The 14,919-nt window shown below is 48.1% G+C and overlaps 1 protein-coding gene across 1 annotated transcript in view; it reads left to right on the top strand.

Annotated features, from left to right (window-relative positions):
• The window catches only part of LOC119377238 (probable ATP-dependent RNA helicase DDX43), a 183,832-nt gene that overhangs the window by 75,305 nt on the left and 93,608 nt on the right, over window positions 1-14,919 (top strand). Inside the window, exons 5-6 of the mRNA XM_049411562.1 lie at window positions 508-712; window positions 12,135-12,149. Of these exons, the coding sequence (XP_049267519.1) occupies window positions 508-712; window positions 12,135-12,149 (220 nt within the window). The remainder of the gene's footprint in view (window positions 1-507; window positions 713-12,134; window positions 12,150-14,919) is intronic.

Here is a 14,919-nt window from a genome sequence, read left to right as displayed (position 1 = left end):
GAACACCTGCTTGCCACGCAGACGGCCTGGGTTCGATTCTCAGTCAAACCGAAGTTTTTTTATTACTTATTTTATTTGCATCTTTATTTTTTGGTCACGGATCAGATGATTTTTCACTGACAACCAACGATGCCGACGCCGACACCAGAATTTCTGCGAACGAGCTTTTTAACGCTATCACGTTAAAATTGATGTGATGCACTTCTGTTGTACTCATTTGTTGACCTGCAGAGGTCGTGAGTGATTCTTTTGTTTGCCATCTGTATGTTGTGTAAGTGGCAGTTAACCAGTCGTGTAAGAGCCACATAGTCCTGAAAATTTGCTGTGCAGGTGTATTCAGCTGGTAAAACCAAAAGTAATCAGTGCTTCTATCAGTAGCTGGCATGCAGGTGGCATCCATCAAACAAATAGATCCTGAGCCTTGTTCTACAGCTCACTGTAGGCTGTGTGCTTGCATCTTATCCATTTTTTGATGGTGTGGCTGAGCTCCTTCCCCATGTCTTGCAGGTTGGCCAACAACAACATAGTTATCAATTACTTGGGCCCCAAAGAGCAGCCCCCTGATGACATAGCAAGCAACCCTGTGACAACCTTTGAACAGGCGTTTTCCAACTATCGTAAGTGTGCACTCTCGCTTGCACTTCTTTTACTGTCTGCAGTGGTGCATGCAGTTTATTCATCAGCACCATTTTGGCTGCTATGCTGGCATGCAGCAAGACACTGAAAACTATCAAGCTCTCTTGCATCCTAGTTGGTTCCTTATGACATTAAACTGCTATTGCAGACTAAATGTTCAGCAAGTCTTGTCAACAGGAATGTCCATAACTTTTCTCAAGCTCAGTGCACAGCATATGTGATGAGAACATACAAGAGGTTCTGGTATCAATACCCAGCACCTCCACCAATTTGTCATTGTAATAAAGGAGAATAAGCAACAGCACGGCTAACAGCAGAGCAGCTCCGATCGAGCAGAACATTTTCAACCTCATCTACCACCAGCAAATCCTCCACCATGCAGAAATAAAGGCGGAACTGTAGCTGTATACATGTAGTAACCCACTGTGTACATGTGTCGTTATCCCATGCACACACACACAGACAGACAGAGAAATATTATAAGTAAAAGCTAGTGTCAGTGTGCAGTTCTTTTGCGGATGATTCAGGCACGCATTTTCTCACTAAATTTTATGCTATTTGTAAAAAAGTAAGTAAACTTCTTTACTTGACAAACCTGATGAAACTAATTTGTCTTGTTTGGTTTTTCATGCTGATTTCAAATATACAATAATTTTTCTTGTAAGTAAACTGGTTTACGAGATACACAAAGCTGCCTCTCTATTGTTTCCGGAGACAATAGGGAAAAAGCCGTTCAGCAGAAAGTGCATATTATCAGATAGCTAGATACTACTATACACAATAAGTGCAACGCTGCAAACAGTTTTCAGATCAAGTCATAACTAGTCATTCTGCAGATCAAAATTCAATGTTTGTACCACGACTACCATAAAGAAGAAACAAAATCAAGTTTAAAAAATCTATGAGCAGAAATGAGAATTCTGCTCTCAGGACTTTGTGATATACAGCTTGGGCTTTGTGTAAAAAGTGTAATTACAGCTCTAGCTGTTCTAGATCATGAGATGTCACTCCGACAAGCTAAATAAATGACCCAAAAACATTTAGCGTTCAGCTCGTACTCGTTGCACAGATCTAAACTGCAGATGAAATACTGATATTATAAGACTTATCTTAGGTTTTACATGCGAAATAATAGCTGTATATCTCAATAATGCAATAAAAAAAAAAACACTTTTTTCTTTGATGATTTTTTGGTCTCCAAAGCCATGTCCCTCCTTAACATGATACCTACTCTTTATATGATGCTGACCGCAAATACATCAATTAATCTTTCGAAGGCAAATGAAGGGTGAATTGAACGCGCGTCACTCAACTGGAGATTTACTTTTGTAGACAAAATGTGGGCACGATCGCCTAGGCCACGGTGTTGCCGAGGCCGAAGGTGGCATTTATGAGGTTTCACGCCACGTGCCGAACTGTCATGTATAAAACACTACTAAGTCTTTATATTTAACTATGTATATGACATTACAATACCACACAATCCTCACAGGGCTTTGCAATATTGCTTAACGCGTTAAAACATCGAATGTTAGAAGCGTCAGGTATGTGCTGGGTATAGCCAGGCGGATGTGTGGATGAATGCTATGAGCGTCCCCTTTATAACAAGGCGGTGACAAGTGTGCCACTAGGCTCAACAAAAAAATCTCTTTCTTTTTCTTTTTTTTTATGTTGTCTAATGCCTCTACTTCGATTAAATCTATCTTACTAAGGAAAAAAAAAAACGTAAATTTCAGCCCAGTCTGCCCTTTACGGCAGACTGTCCTTATTTTTTCCTAATGTTTATTTTGCCCTTCTCTCTATTTTCTGCGCCAATACTCAACAGTCTCTTACTTATTTCAATCGTGGGTGTGTTCAGCTTTCCATTGTCGTCCTAAAACCGAAGGCTTTATGTAGGCGCGCCCCCAAACGTACACTGGTGGATATCTCCACATCAGTCGGAACATGCTCTGCCGGTTCCTTATCTTCCCCACAGCATGTGCATGTTCTTCTCTTTAATGAATATCACTTATAACTCGCGTTCTAAGGCAACCGATCTGCTTCAAACAGTAAAGCGCTTCCACTTGAATTATCGTAAAATTCTCCTCCTTATTTCTTTTGGCCTTGTCGGTAGTTACTCAAAGCCGGTTTTTTCTCCATACCTGCCGTCACAAATCCTTCGCCTCTCTGACTTTTCGCTAACGCTCTTTGTTGACATATTGCTTAGCTACAGCCGTATATTACTAGTGAGCATCCTAGTCTATTTCTCCACTGTGTGTCCCACTCTTCCTATACAAATAACGGAACCTTCTCTGCCCATACTTCCTTCATATTTCTTAGCCTTCTTTGAACCTTATTTTGCTCTGAGCTTCCCTCGCCTCAAAACTGCCTATCCACGTCGGCCTTTACAGCCTCATTTGTCGTCTTCCCGTGAGCACCAACGCGAGGCGTCCTACAGTCCTTGATTTACATCCATTCCCAATTGCACCTCTGCCTCATGCACACACTGAGTTCCCAAAAGTAAGCACCGAACCATTACACTATCACAGATCTCGAAGCACCTCGTCCTATGTATCCCACAACTCTGTGCTCATTATTGCAGCATCCTCTTCCTTTTGCTGCCAAGGCTTTTTCCTGAACCTCCGTGTATATGACAAAAATTAGTTAGCGCAATACAACACAGCACACAAGGAAGGTACACAAGGGATGCTTGTCCCTGTGTACCTTCCTTGTGTGCTTGTTTGCATTGCGCTAAGTATTTTGTCAGTCTGCACCAACTAGCCCCAAAAAGTCCTCCTGTATCTATCACTCTCAGGGGTGATGCGGGTAGTTGGTTTGAATCATGTAATTATTCGTAGCGCAACAAAAAGACACAGACACAGCTAGGAACACATACACAGGACGGGCGCTAGACATCAGCTGATTATTACTGCAAGACAACATAGAAAAGCCAAAAAACCGTCGGACATCAGCACATGCGCACCATCACACTCGAGGTGCTTTGTTATACCTGCATCCCCACGGTTACCACTTACAGCGCAAGATTTTCTTAGATAGTCAAGCTCCTTACGGGACAAAGCTACCGACGCAACACTGACACATTTTCTTTTTCTCGCTTATAGCAAACGCTTCTATAATTTCTCTATAAAGGTCCAGCCTTTAACGAAGGCGGGCGGACCGCCAGCGAAACTGTTAGGAGAAAATAAATATTTTGTTTCCTATATGCAGCACGAAGTTTTTCACAATTTGTAGTACGGTCGCCAGAAGAAGGTTCATTATCCCGCGCGCGCTCGCGCACACACACACCACACACACACACACACACACCACACACACACACACACACACACCACCACACACACACACACACACACACCACACACTCTCTCTCATTCAAAAATTTTTTGTGAATCCAATGCTTTGCGAATGTTCTAAAAACGGATGTTATAAAGGAAGGTATGGCCTTCGTTTGGGAACGAAGGGCTGACCCGGCTGTGAAACGTTGGAATAAAATGTTTCGACGTCATGTTATTTTGAACATTTATATATCTATAGTATCTATGTATATATTTATTGTACATGTATATCTGTTTTATACAGCGAACCGTTATAACGAACTCGAAAGTGTCGCAAAAAGTGGTCGTTATATAGTAGTTGTTGTATATGGACTCACCCTTAAAAACGTGCGCTTAGCGGCCAAGCCGTTTTTTTTTCTTTGTGCACTTTTATTAAAAGTGCTAACAACCCCTTCGGTAACAAGCTAAGCCTTTTCGCGTCGTGAAGCAACGCCCGCTGCGTGCTCACGAGTGAATAAACCGCCTTTGGAATGAGCTGACACCGTTTCACCGAAGCGCGGTACCACGACGTGGAGCCGATCATCCCTGGCTAGTTGCGTGCAGCGCGTTGCCTACTCGGCTCCCGGAGTCACTGCCGGGCCGCTTGCTGTATGCCGTATGTGCGCGTTTGTACATTCGCGCTTGCTTCACTCCGGACCGTGCACGGGTGCGGCGACTAGCCTCTTCGTTCAACGCGGCGAAAACAAGCATTTTCCAAGCAACGCGCACTCTACGTCTCCGCGATGCTCTTGCGGCCCTGCACGACGACGCACGGCGCATTGAGTTGCCGCTCAACAACAGCGAGCTACTTTCGTTTCTACAAAGCGACGCGCACTTTAAAGCGGTCTCGCACGACGCGGCGGTGGCAAACTTGCGAACGGCAGCGTGGCTAAGCATGGTGCGCTCGTACCGCCGTCAATCCGCAGTGTACGGCTATCGGTTGTCGGCTATAAGGTTGTCGGCTATAAGGCATAATTTCACGTTCATCGACGGCCGCCACCTCGCCTTTGTTCTTTTCTGATGCTTATGTGCGAAGGCTTCGCCGCAATCGCGCGGAAGTCGTGATCACCGATCGACTGGTCTCTTTTCGCGACACATTGTGGCGTCGACGAGTTTAGGGACGCAGTGAACCTTTTTGCGATGGAAAGCTATCGCGGTTATCACATCTTGCATTTATGCCTTTTTGCGTTCCAAGGCATTGTTTGGTTCATCGCAGGTGGTCGTAGCTGCAGAGAACGGTGTCAGGAAAGGTTACCTTGCGAAAGCTGACCGCGAGGCTTCATGCTGCCTATTATTTTTTTTCCCCTCACTGCCATTCTATCACTGAAGAAATGCCTGGAAAGTGAGCAACCTCGCTCGCAGCATCCGAAATCTGCGTGCGGTGCTCGCCGATCTGGGTATGTTAATCGCGAGTAAACTGGAGCGAGGCACGCGCGAGCGCGCCCCTGTCACGCTTTAGAAGGCATGTCTTAACTTTTTTTTGCTTCGCATGCGCCATGTTCTTACCGCGACCGTGTCCGAAGTGTTCGTTGTAAAAGTAGGAGGCTTTGAAAAATGTTTGCTATATCTGGACGCAGCTTCAATGGTTAGCATAGGAAAATCGTAAGTGCACCCAATATGGTCGTTATAACCGATAGATCATTATATGTGGGATCGTTATAAGTGGGTTCGACTGTATATGTATTTGTGGTAAGTCTGGTCGCTGTATCGGTATTGAATGTTCAGTAGAAACCATTAAAGGGGTCATGAACCACTTTTCCAAGTAATGATCCAATGACCTCAGTATCAGGTTTACTGCCTCCCGAATCGATTGCCACAAAAATTTCTCGTATCCCTCAAGAACGAGCGGAGTTAGGGGGTTTGCCGCACGCTCTCAGCGCTTTCTCTCTTTTCTCGTCCCAGCGAGAGCACTGGAAGCTATACAGGGAGGGATGGCACAGGGAAAGAAGTTACGTCGGCGCGCGTCGTGCAACGCGATCGCTCTCCCGCTGTGATTTGTGTGTGCGAGCGTGGCTACCGTGCAAAGTTCGCAGACTGAGGAGTGCGGCGCCGACAAGTGGCGGCACCCCGTGGCAAGAAGCGCATCTGATCTGAACGCCGCTCTCGATCTATGTTGGCTATCAGCCAATGAGGATGCTATGTCTTTTGCGACGCAGAGAAGTAGATACGCGATGTCATACGGCAGGCCCACGGACGCGAGTGAGAACCGGCCTCTTTTTGAAAAGAGGGAGCCTGAGGAAACAGCAACATCGCGCTCTGCTTGCAGCCTTTACACGGCATGCACGACTGCAATATTTGGCTGAGCAGTTCATAGCCGTGTCAGCTTTCCGCAGGATGTGTTTTTTCAACAAGCCCAAGGGGTGCTTCATGACCCCTTTAAAATTTTTTGTGTTCACCAGAAACCAAAAAAAAAAACTGCTTCACCGCAAGGGCGAAGCAATGAATGCAATAGCAACAAATTGTAGTGTTACACGAAGTGAGGCTGGCAGCTAACTGTTTTGTATCCGATCTTGTGTGACTACAAAATGCTGGTGTAAAAGAATACAGCCGTTCCAGGGAGCAATGCTCTCCGCATAGTCACTTGGCGTTGAGAGCACAGCACGTAGAAGGGTATACGAGCCGCCCTGTGATGGCTTTCAAGATAGGGCGCGCCAGCGATCGCGACTGCGCCCTCGATTCAAAGTACTCCTCGACACCCCCCCCCCTTGCATCTTTTAAGGCTCGTTAAAGACGGGCGGTGCGTTTCCTGCCTGCTTCGCAGGAAACGGGGTGGTGATGTTATCGCATGCACCCTCCGAGCGACGGGAATGGGCCGGCTCGTTTGAACTCTGCTTCAGCCGCGTTCGTCACCCCCGCTCATACGCTTTTACCCGCGGTAGAACATACAATGCGCGGGGGGAATCGTATCAATTTGGACTTTATACCGGAAGGACATGACGGCGATGGCAAAAACCCGTCGAGACTGTCCATATAATGGCTATCGCAATAAAATTGTGACAGCTGCACACTAGTGGTTTGAAGACTGAGGAAGCAGAGGAGCTGGTGGCGTTGCCTTTCTTCTTTCTGTCCTCCTCACACTCACTTTTCTTTCCCACCCATTGTTGTGTCACTATAGACTATGCCATGCTTTATCCTCTCCCTCCTCACCATCACTTCCCTTTCCCCCCTTGCTCGCATCAGGATGCTGGGCCGTAAAATAAGATCAGATATATGCAACGCACGGTTAAAAGGGAAAAATAGTTTACATTTAATTATCAAAAACTATTACAATGCAAAACTTATAACAGAAAGTCTCATATTCATCCAAACGTCAAATCGCACCGCTAACACGCAAACTGCTCTTATCGCATGCACTTCGCAGACTCTTCTCGTCGCTCATGCTTCTCTGTCTGCCTCGTCCTTCCCGCGCTTTTTGCTCTCGTTTGCCAGCCACAGGTCCGAGTGGCACAATTGCGCAGGTTGACACACACACGCGCACAAATGTTCCACGAAGTCAGAAGGTGTGCGCAGCCAGCGAGGACTCATTTCCACACATTCGAGGAAACTGGGTGTCGAACGCTGTGCGGGCACAAAGGCACAAAGTATAGCATTTCCTCCTCCTGTGCCAGCCAAGGCGTTGTCTCGAGCGTTCAAAGCCATGCTCATCCTCTTGTAGTTGAAACAGCAGGCAGTAGAGTGGGGCTGCCTCCTTTATTCTGCTCGGCACCTCGCAGCGAAGGGAGGCTGCCGATCCGTAGCGCCCTTCAGGCGGCCAACGAACACTAGCATGACAGAACACATACAAAAGGAATAAAACAAAACTAAAAAGATAGGGAGCAGTCTTTACATACGATACAGTGCTATGCTTGCGCTCTCTTTTTCTATCACTTTTTTTGTTTGTGTGTTTTCTTTCTACCTCTTTCTCTCTATGCCTATTTTTTTTGCTCTGTCTTTCTATCTGTTCTTTCTTCCCTTCCTAGCTAGCATTTTCTAAAATTTGAGGTATTGATCAGTTATTCACTGGCTATCGATTGGTTATCACAATGTATCAGTCATGCATTTAGTCCGGCTAACGTAATCCAAGCATTTTGTAGAGTTGATTGGTTATTGATTGATTATCAATTTGCTATTGATTGGTTATCAATTGACCATCACTAGGCTTTGTCCATGTATTGGGCATGCTAACACATCCAAGATTTTCTAGAATTTATTGGTTATTGATCGATAATAGATTGACTATCACTAGGCACTGATGGCTATGCTAGGAGCTGCTTGGCACATATCCGCTTTCATTGGCGCATACCCGCCGAGTAATTGCAACACGGGACGCAGAAACAAAAGCTTAAACAGCTCTGCTTGAAATTTCAATTAGCAAATATGTTTGACCTAGAAATCTACTGTAAATCTAACATGCATTGCTCCAAAACACACCTTTTTATGCTCCAAGGTGCTCCAAAGCTGCTCCAGAACAGAATTATTCCTGCTCCCTGAGCTGCTCCAAAAGACTGAAGCCTGCCACCACCACTGGGTTGATGCCTGTATAGGGTTTTTCCCCGAAGCAGTTTCAAGCACTGGAATGGCTCTGTTGTAGAGCACCTGATTGCCACGCGGAGCTGGCTCGAGACCCTGATTTTTTATGTTGCAGTGATTCCACTCCTGCGCCAACTGCGCCAAAGTGTGCCAAATGGCATTTACTGCGCCATCCTGATAATATCCGAAAATTGCGCCAAACTGCGCCGAAGTCTAGGTTTGGGGTTGTCTATCACCGGCAATCGCACCGCCGGTGCGTCAAAGCATGTGCAGCTTGATCTTGGGGCTGCCAAAGTCGCAACCATGGACCGAGAATTATTCCGCTGAATAAATAGTGCTCGCACGTGCGTCCCGAGTAAGCCACGATGCCATGCAGAGTGCCTACGCAGCTTCTGTTCTGCAAGTCGGCTCGACAGCAAAACGCGCTCTCCGCAGAGGCTTGTGACGTCTAGGCCTATCGGTAGCGAGAAAGTGCGACGGCGATTCATCGGTGAACGTCGTCTGTTCCAGAAACGTGGCTGATAGCTCGTTTCAAGCGTCGCACTGCACGCAAGGAAAGCAATGTCCAGTAATAACTACATGCGTGCCGCTAAAATGTCTGTCACTTCTGTTTCTGGACATCGAGGAATGAAATATGGGATCACTAGCAAAACTATATGGAACAATATCAAATTTTCCGTGCTTCGCTTTTATGCAAGAGCACGCGAACGGTGGGACGCGTTGACACTTTTCCTCAGATATACTTTATCCATGGATCTTCATCCAGAAGAGCTTTTCGTAATTCCTTCCACCAGCACATCCGGGTTCGTAATCACTCTGCGGTAAATACCCCTAAAAGGCCCTGCCCTTTCGAGCTCCCGTGCTAGGGTTCGAATTCAAATTTTTGCTTGCTTTTTAAAAATGTAATCTCATTATTAAAGCATGTCTCCTGGTCGGAGCAGCCGCAAATGCGCAGCTGTCAGTAGCGGGCCCGTCGCTGACGGCCCACAGTGAAACGGCTACGCCATGTTACACGTCCGCCCTCGCTTCGAGGGTCAATAGCTGACGGTTAAAAAAAAAATTCAGTTTCGCTTAAGGCCGAAGCAATGAATGCGATACCAAAATTGTATTGTTCAACGAAGTAAGGCTAGCAGCTAACTCTTTTGGATTGATCTCGCGTAATTCAACAAAGCGCTGTTTAAGGGAATATGGCCGCTCCAGGAACCAAAGCGTTTTCGTGCTCTTAGTTATCTAAACGCAAAGTAAGTGTTGAAAGCACAGCAAGTTTACGAACCGTCTCCTGATGCCTCGACATAGCGCGCGCGCAAGCGACTGCGCCCTTCGAACGATGCGGTCCCCCCCCGCTTTCCTGGCGCCCTTCGTGCTCCTTACGAAAGACGGGCAGGGCGTTTCCTCTCTGTTTGATGAGCAATCGACAGCAGGCCCCACGCGGGAAGATGTTATCTCATGCTCTCTCCGTGCGACGGAGACAACGGCTGGCTAGTTTTATCTACGCTTCAGCCGCGTTCGTCGCCAGCGCTCACGAGCTTTTACCTGCGGCTAGAATGCGCGTGGTGATGTTATTAAATTGGACTTTATAAGGAAAATTACGGCAATGGTGACGGCAAAATTCCGCCGAGAGTGTCCATATAATTGCTATCACAATAAAAATTAAATAAAAATTGAGGAGCCCTTTCACTCTGTGAAGTGGATGATAAGCGAAGCTGTTTCGCGCATCGCACAGATGTCACATGGTGGAGGACAGTTTGGTATGTAAGGCCAGGTTGTTAACGGCCAGGCTGTTAACGTTCAATACGCAATATGAATGCGAAAGCCTGTGGGTTGCACACGCAACCCATTGTCTTCAACGCGGCGGCACCTCGGCTTCGCGCTACGTTTGTACGCGCAGTGGCGAGGGGGGTTGCGTGGGAGAGGGCACGTGCCGCTCCCGCAGCCCTTCGCGCCCTGCTCCCTGGCCGAAGTCGAGATGCCCCATTTTCCCTCCTTGCCCTTTTCTGGAGAGACTCCTCTCCAACCCCAAGAGACGCGCGCGGCTTTCTTGGGGACCGCCTTGTCTTTCGACTCGAGCAGCGGTGACGACCACAGCTTGATCGAGTCGGGAGCCACCCAGACGCCATCACCCCCTGCGCAACGCCCGGTCTATTGTGAGGCAACTTACTGCCTCAGGGCCGGACTGCGAAGCCACGAGAGGCGAGTCGAACCTTATCGCTCTCAATCTCGTGTGCTTCCCATTTTGTTCTTGTTTTCACGTTGTCGTGCGGAACTTCTCCGCCGCTTCGTTTTACCTTGTATTTTGTTGCGTTGGTGGCGCTTTTGGCACAATAAACTGTGTCAGGCAAAGAACTCGTCTCTGTTACCACTGGCCTGAAACCTGCCGCGGTCGCAACTTACGCGAACCGCGGGATAGGGGGTCACAGCTCTGACTGTTAGGGCTGCTGCGTAGCACTAGTAGCGAGTAACTACACTCCTCTAGTGTGCTGTGTGATCCAAAGACTGGGCAGTTTCGCACCGCGGATCTGTTCGTTACTAAGTAACCCCTATAACCCTTAGAGTGTTTATCAAACACGAAAATTGACCGTCGGCGGCGTCAATCGATTGATGCAAAAAATAATCATCATGTGATGGCGTCATCATCACGTCATAGATAGTCAAAACTTGTGACATCATCAAGGTGTCATATCGTGATGTCACGTGATGACGTCATCACAGTACATTGTCGCTTTACACTGCTTCCGTGATCGGTGCGCCGATCATGGAGCTAGCGCAAAACCAGGTGAGGTGCAGAAAGCATGCAGAGAGGGAGGGGGAGGGTCAGCACACATCGATCGAGAAGAAAAAGAACCTGGCTTTCGCCTTGGAGTTTTCTTAGGGGAATGCATTAGGGAGAGTGGGGCTCTTTGGCATTGAGGCACTGCTGTACATCACGGCGTTTGTCTACCACATCTGCTGATAGCCACATAGGTGTTTTAGAGTGTTATTTCATAAAATGCAATATTATTGATCCGGATTTCTGTTTATTTGTTAGTGGTCGAAAATAATCGCTGAAGAGGTTAATCCAGAACACTCAACTGCATGAGCTCTTAATTTTTTCATTAGCGAGTGAAGTGGAGTTCTCCTCAGATGATTTTTTCCATGATATTTGCAATGAATCGAAATATTTCAGCCTTCATAAGAGCCCCATAATATTCAGGGGCTTGAATGTTAATGCATATGCTGCTGTAGTGCACTCCAGGATGTAAATTTGCTGCTCCAGAGTGCTCCCATGCAAAATTATCTGCTCCAAAGTGCTCCAAGATGAAAAGTTTTTGCTGCTCCAAAGTGCTCCAAAACGGAAATTTTGCTGCTTCAAAAATTGCTCCAAATCAGAAGTCCACAGTAGCATCACTGATTGTTGGCATCTCTCGTGATTTTTCGCTCACAACCAACGCTGCTGACGCCGACAACCCCGTCGGTGCCAGAATTCTGAAAAACGAGAAATGTACAGTGGCAGCCAATTTTGTTTATGCAAGCTGCACACACTTTTCTCATGAGATTCTTTTCTTTCTTAAATATCTATGAACCTGCTCCCCATGTCAATGGACATTTCCTGCATTTAATTTTCAACACACTAAGTGCACTTGAAATTCTTTTTTACAGCGAAATCTTGAATGAAATTTACAAGAACCAGTTTTGAAGCCATCTCCGATTCAGGTGAGGGCAGCACTACTCTCTTTCCCTTAATGATACAATGTCCGTGAACTAGGAACTCAACACCTGCATTTCCACTTTTATTGGTGCTGTACTGGATATGATTTATCATGCACACATATACAGCATAGCTTTCTAAGTATTTTATTGCTATAACCAAAAGAATTGGGATAGCAAGCTGTAATTTGCAGGTACTTTTTAAAATGCACTGGAGCACATAGAACTGGCACATTAAATAATTAAGTTGCCATAATGCTTCAAAGCATGAATATTCAGTTATGATAGCTGCATGCAGTACATTTATTGTGGGTTAGACATAAGGTTTTTCTTTACATGCTTTTAATTTATTTCAGAATGTCTAGTGCTAGTGTGGCACATGTAGACACATAGTATGCACACAGAAACCAGACGTTCCATTGAAAAGACTTGGATTTTTCTTTGTGCATTTATTGAGAACCTGGTTAGAGTGGCTAGAAGTTAGCCACCCTACCCTGGTGGGGCTATTGCCACATGCGTTTCTTTATCATTTTTTTTGCTGTATTCGGTTTTCGGCCACAAAGACTGTCAGCAACGCTCGGCGCGAACCCGCCTCATTCTTCGAGAAGCTTGTGATCATTGTAGATCGTTTTGTTAAGATTGCGCGCAAGACGCGCACACTCGAGCTTATTCTAGAATTTGCACGACAGCCATTGATAACGCTGGAATAATCGACGGCACATGTTTAAATGCCGACGCGCTTCACCGCTTGTCAGTTGATCGACGGTCGACGCTCTGTAGGCCGCTATCAGTGCATACCGTGTGTATTGCTGTAAATTAACGTTCCGTTTCCTGGCCACAAGTTCGGCCAAATAAACAGTTTCATCTTGAAAACGCCGACTGCTGTCTTCGTCGACGTCACGACCACGTGACATCTGGTGGAGGTGCTGCTTCTTCCATGATCGGACGCCCCCACGAAGCGCTTACCCAAGCCCAAGCCGCGAGGAGGACGACGGCGAAGAAAACCTGCATCGTCGAACAAGCCACAGGCAAAGGGACTACAGCCAGAGCACGGCTCCTTCCCGAACAAACCAGCAGCCCCAAGTCCCAATACCGACGGCAGCGACGATGACCGACCCCGTGCAGCCTGCGCCGATCCTACTCCGGCAGCCCAGGAGTCGCCAACCTTCCGCGGTCGTCATTCGAAGACCCGGAAACCTGGCTTGAGACTTTCGAAAGGGTCTCAACATTCAACAACTGGGACTCCGAGGACAAGCTGAGCCACGTTTACTTTTACCTTGAAGGACCTGGTTCGAGAATCGGAAGTCTACTCTTCGAACTTGGGACGCCTTTCGCAGCGCTTTCCTGGAGACGTTTGCAAGCATCGTCAGAAAAGAAAGGGCCGCAGCCTTGCTAGAGACACGGTACAACTTCCAAATGAAAGCATTGCCATCTTTGGAGAGGAAATGACCAGGCTGTTCCGCCACGCTGACCCAGCCATGCCTGAGGACAAGAAAGTCAGGTTGCTCATGCGAGGGTAAAGCAAGAGCTCTTCGCTGGGCTGTTGCGGAACCCACCCTCGACAGTCCAAGAATTCATCTAAGAGGCGACGACGATTGAGAAGACGCTGGAAATGCGCAACCGCCAGTATAATCGCCGATCGATTCAAGACAGCCCAGCTGTTCGTGCCGTCGACTCCGACGCCTGTGTGAAACGATCCGAGCGATCGTGCGGGAAGAACTGCGCAAGCTGTTACCCTTACCACAGCCTGAAGTTGCCTCGATCGCTGACATCGTCCGAGAGGAAATCCAGCAGTGTGGGCACCCCCGAGTCAGTGCAGCCGCAGCTGCAAGCAGTGAGCTATGCTGCTGCAGCCCGACGGAAAGCCCCCTCTCCTCGCCCACGTCAAGACGCCGTGCCACCCCACAGTTCCGCCGCCAGGCCCACCGACGTCATACCGCCCGCCAGCCGGCCAGCTATACACGCCGAGGAAGACCGACGTTTGGCGTGCCCCTGACAGCCGCCCGCTCTGCTACCACTGCGGGGATGGCCGCCACACGTACCGCCGCTGTCAGTACCGACAGATGGGGCTTCGAGGATTCGCCGTCAACGCGCCGCGCCCGCAGCCAGCCGAACGGCCTCGCGACATCGATGATTACCTCACCGAACACAGTGGCAAGAACGACGACCTTCCCGCTTGCCTTTGCCGGGCCGCTACATGTCACCGCACTGCTGGCAGTACACTGGCCCAAAGCGGGGCTGGTCGCCTAGCCCGTATCCGGAAACTAAGGGCAGCAACCGATGGAGGTGCGGTTGCTGTACGACGAAATGCCGAAGATCCTCCTCCGCGGCTGCCGCCGATGACAACGCGACGAGACCTGCAGAACACGACGCGAAGCAGACGAAGCCCTGCCGACGAAAGCTCACGGACCGAAGAAGACCCGACGACGCAACATGGAAGCAGCGGAACATACCAACGCAGCCGTGACCCGACGCCGACCCAACCGCAACGCAGGACGACGAACTAGCGTCCTCACCATTCTCATCGACGGCCACAACGTCACCGCTCTCGTCGACACTGGGGCCGACTTTTCCGTTGTCAGTGGGCCATTCGCCCCAAGCTGAAGAAGTAAAGACCGCTTGGAGCGGACCCGAAATCCGGACAGCTGGAGGCCACCTGATAACGCCGATTGTGTCTGCACGGCGCGAGTCACCATGAATAACCGGACTTTTCCTGCGAGCTTTGTAATCCTACAAAACTGCTCCAGGGATGTAATACTTGGAATGGACTTCCTAA

Source organism: Rhipicephalus sanguineus, unplaced genomic scaffold (assembly GCF_013339695.2).
Source record: "Rhipicephalus sanguineus isolate Rsan-2018 unplaced genomic scaffold, BIME_Rsan_1.4 Seq417, whole genome shotgun sequence".
Classification (NCBI taxonomy): Eukaryota; Metazoa; Arthropoda; class Arachnida; order Ixodida; family Ixodidae; genus Rhipicephalus; species Rhipicephalus sanguineus.
This window is presented reverse-complemented; position numbering and strand designations above follow the sequence as displayed.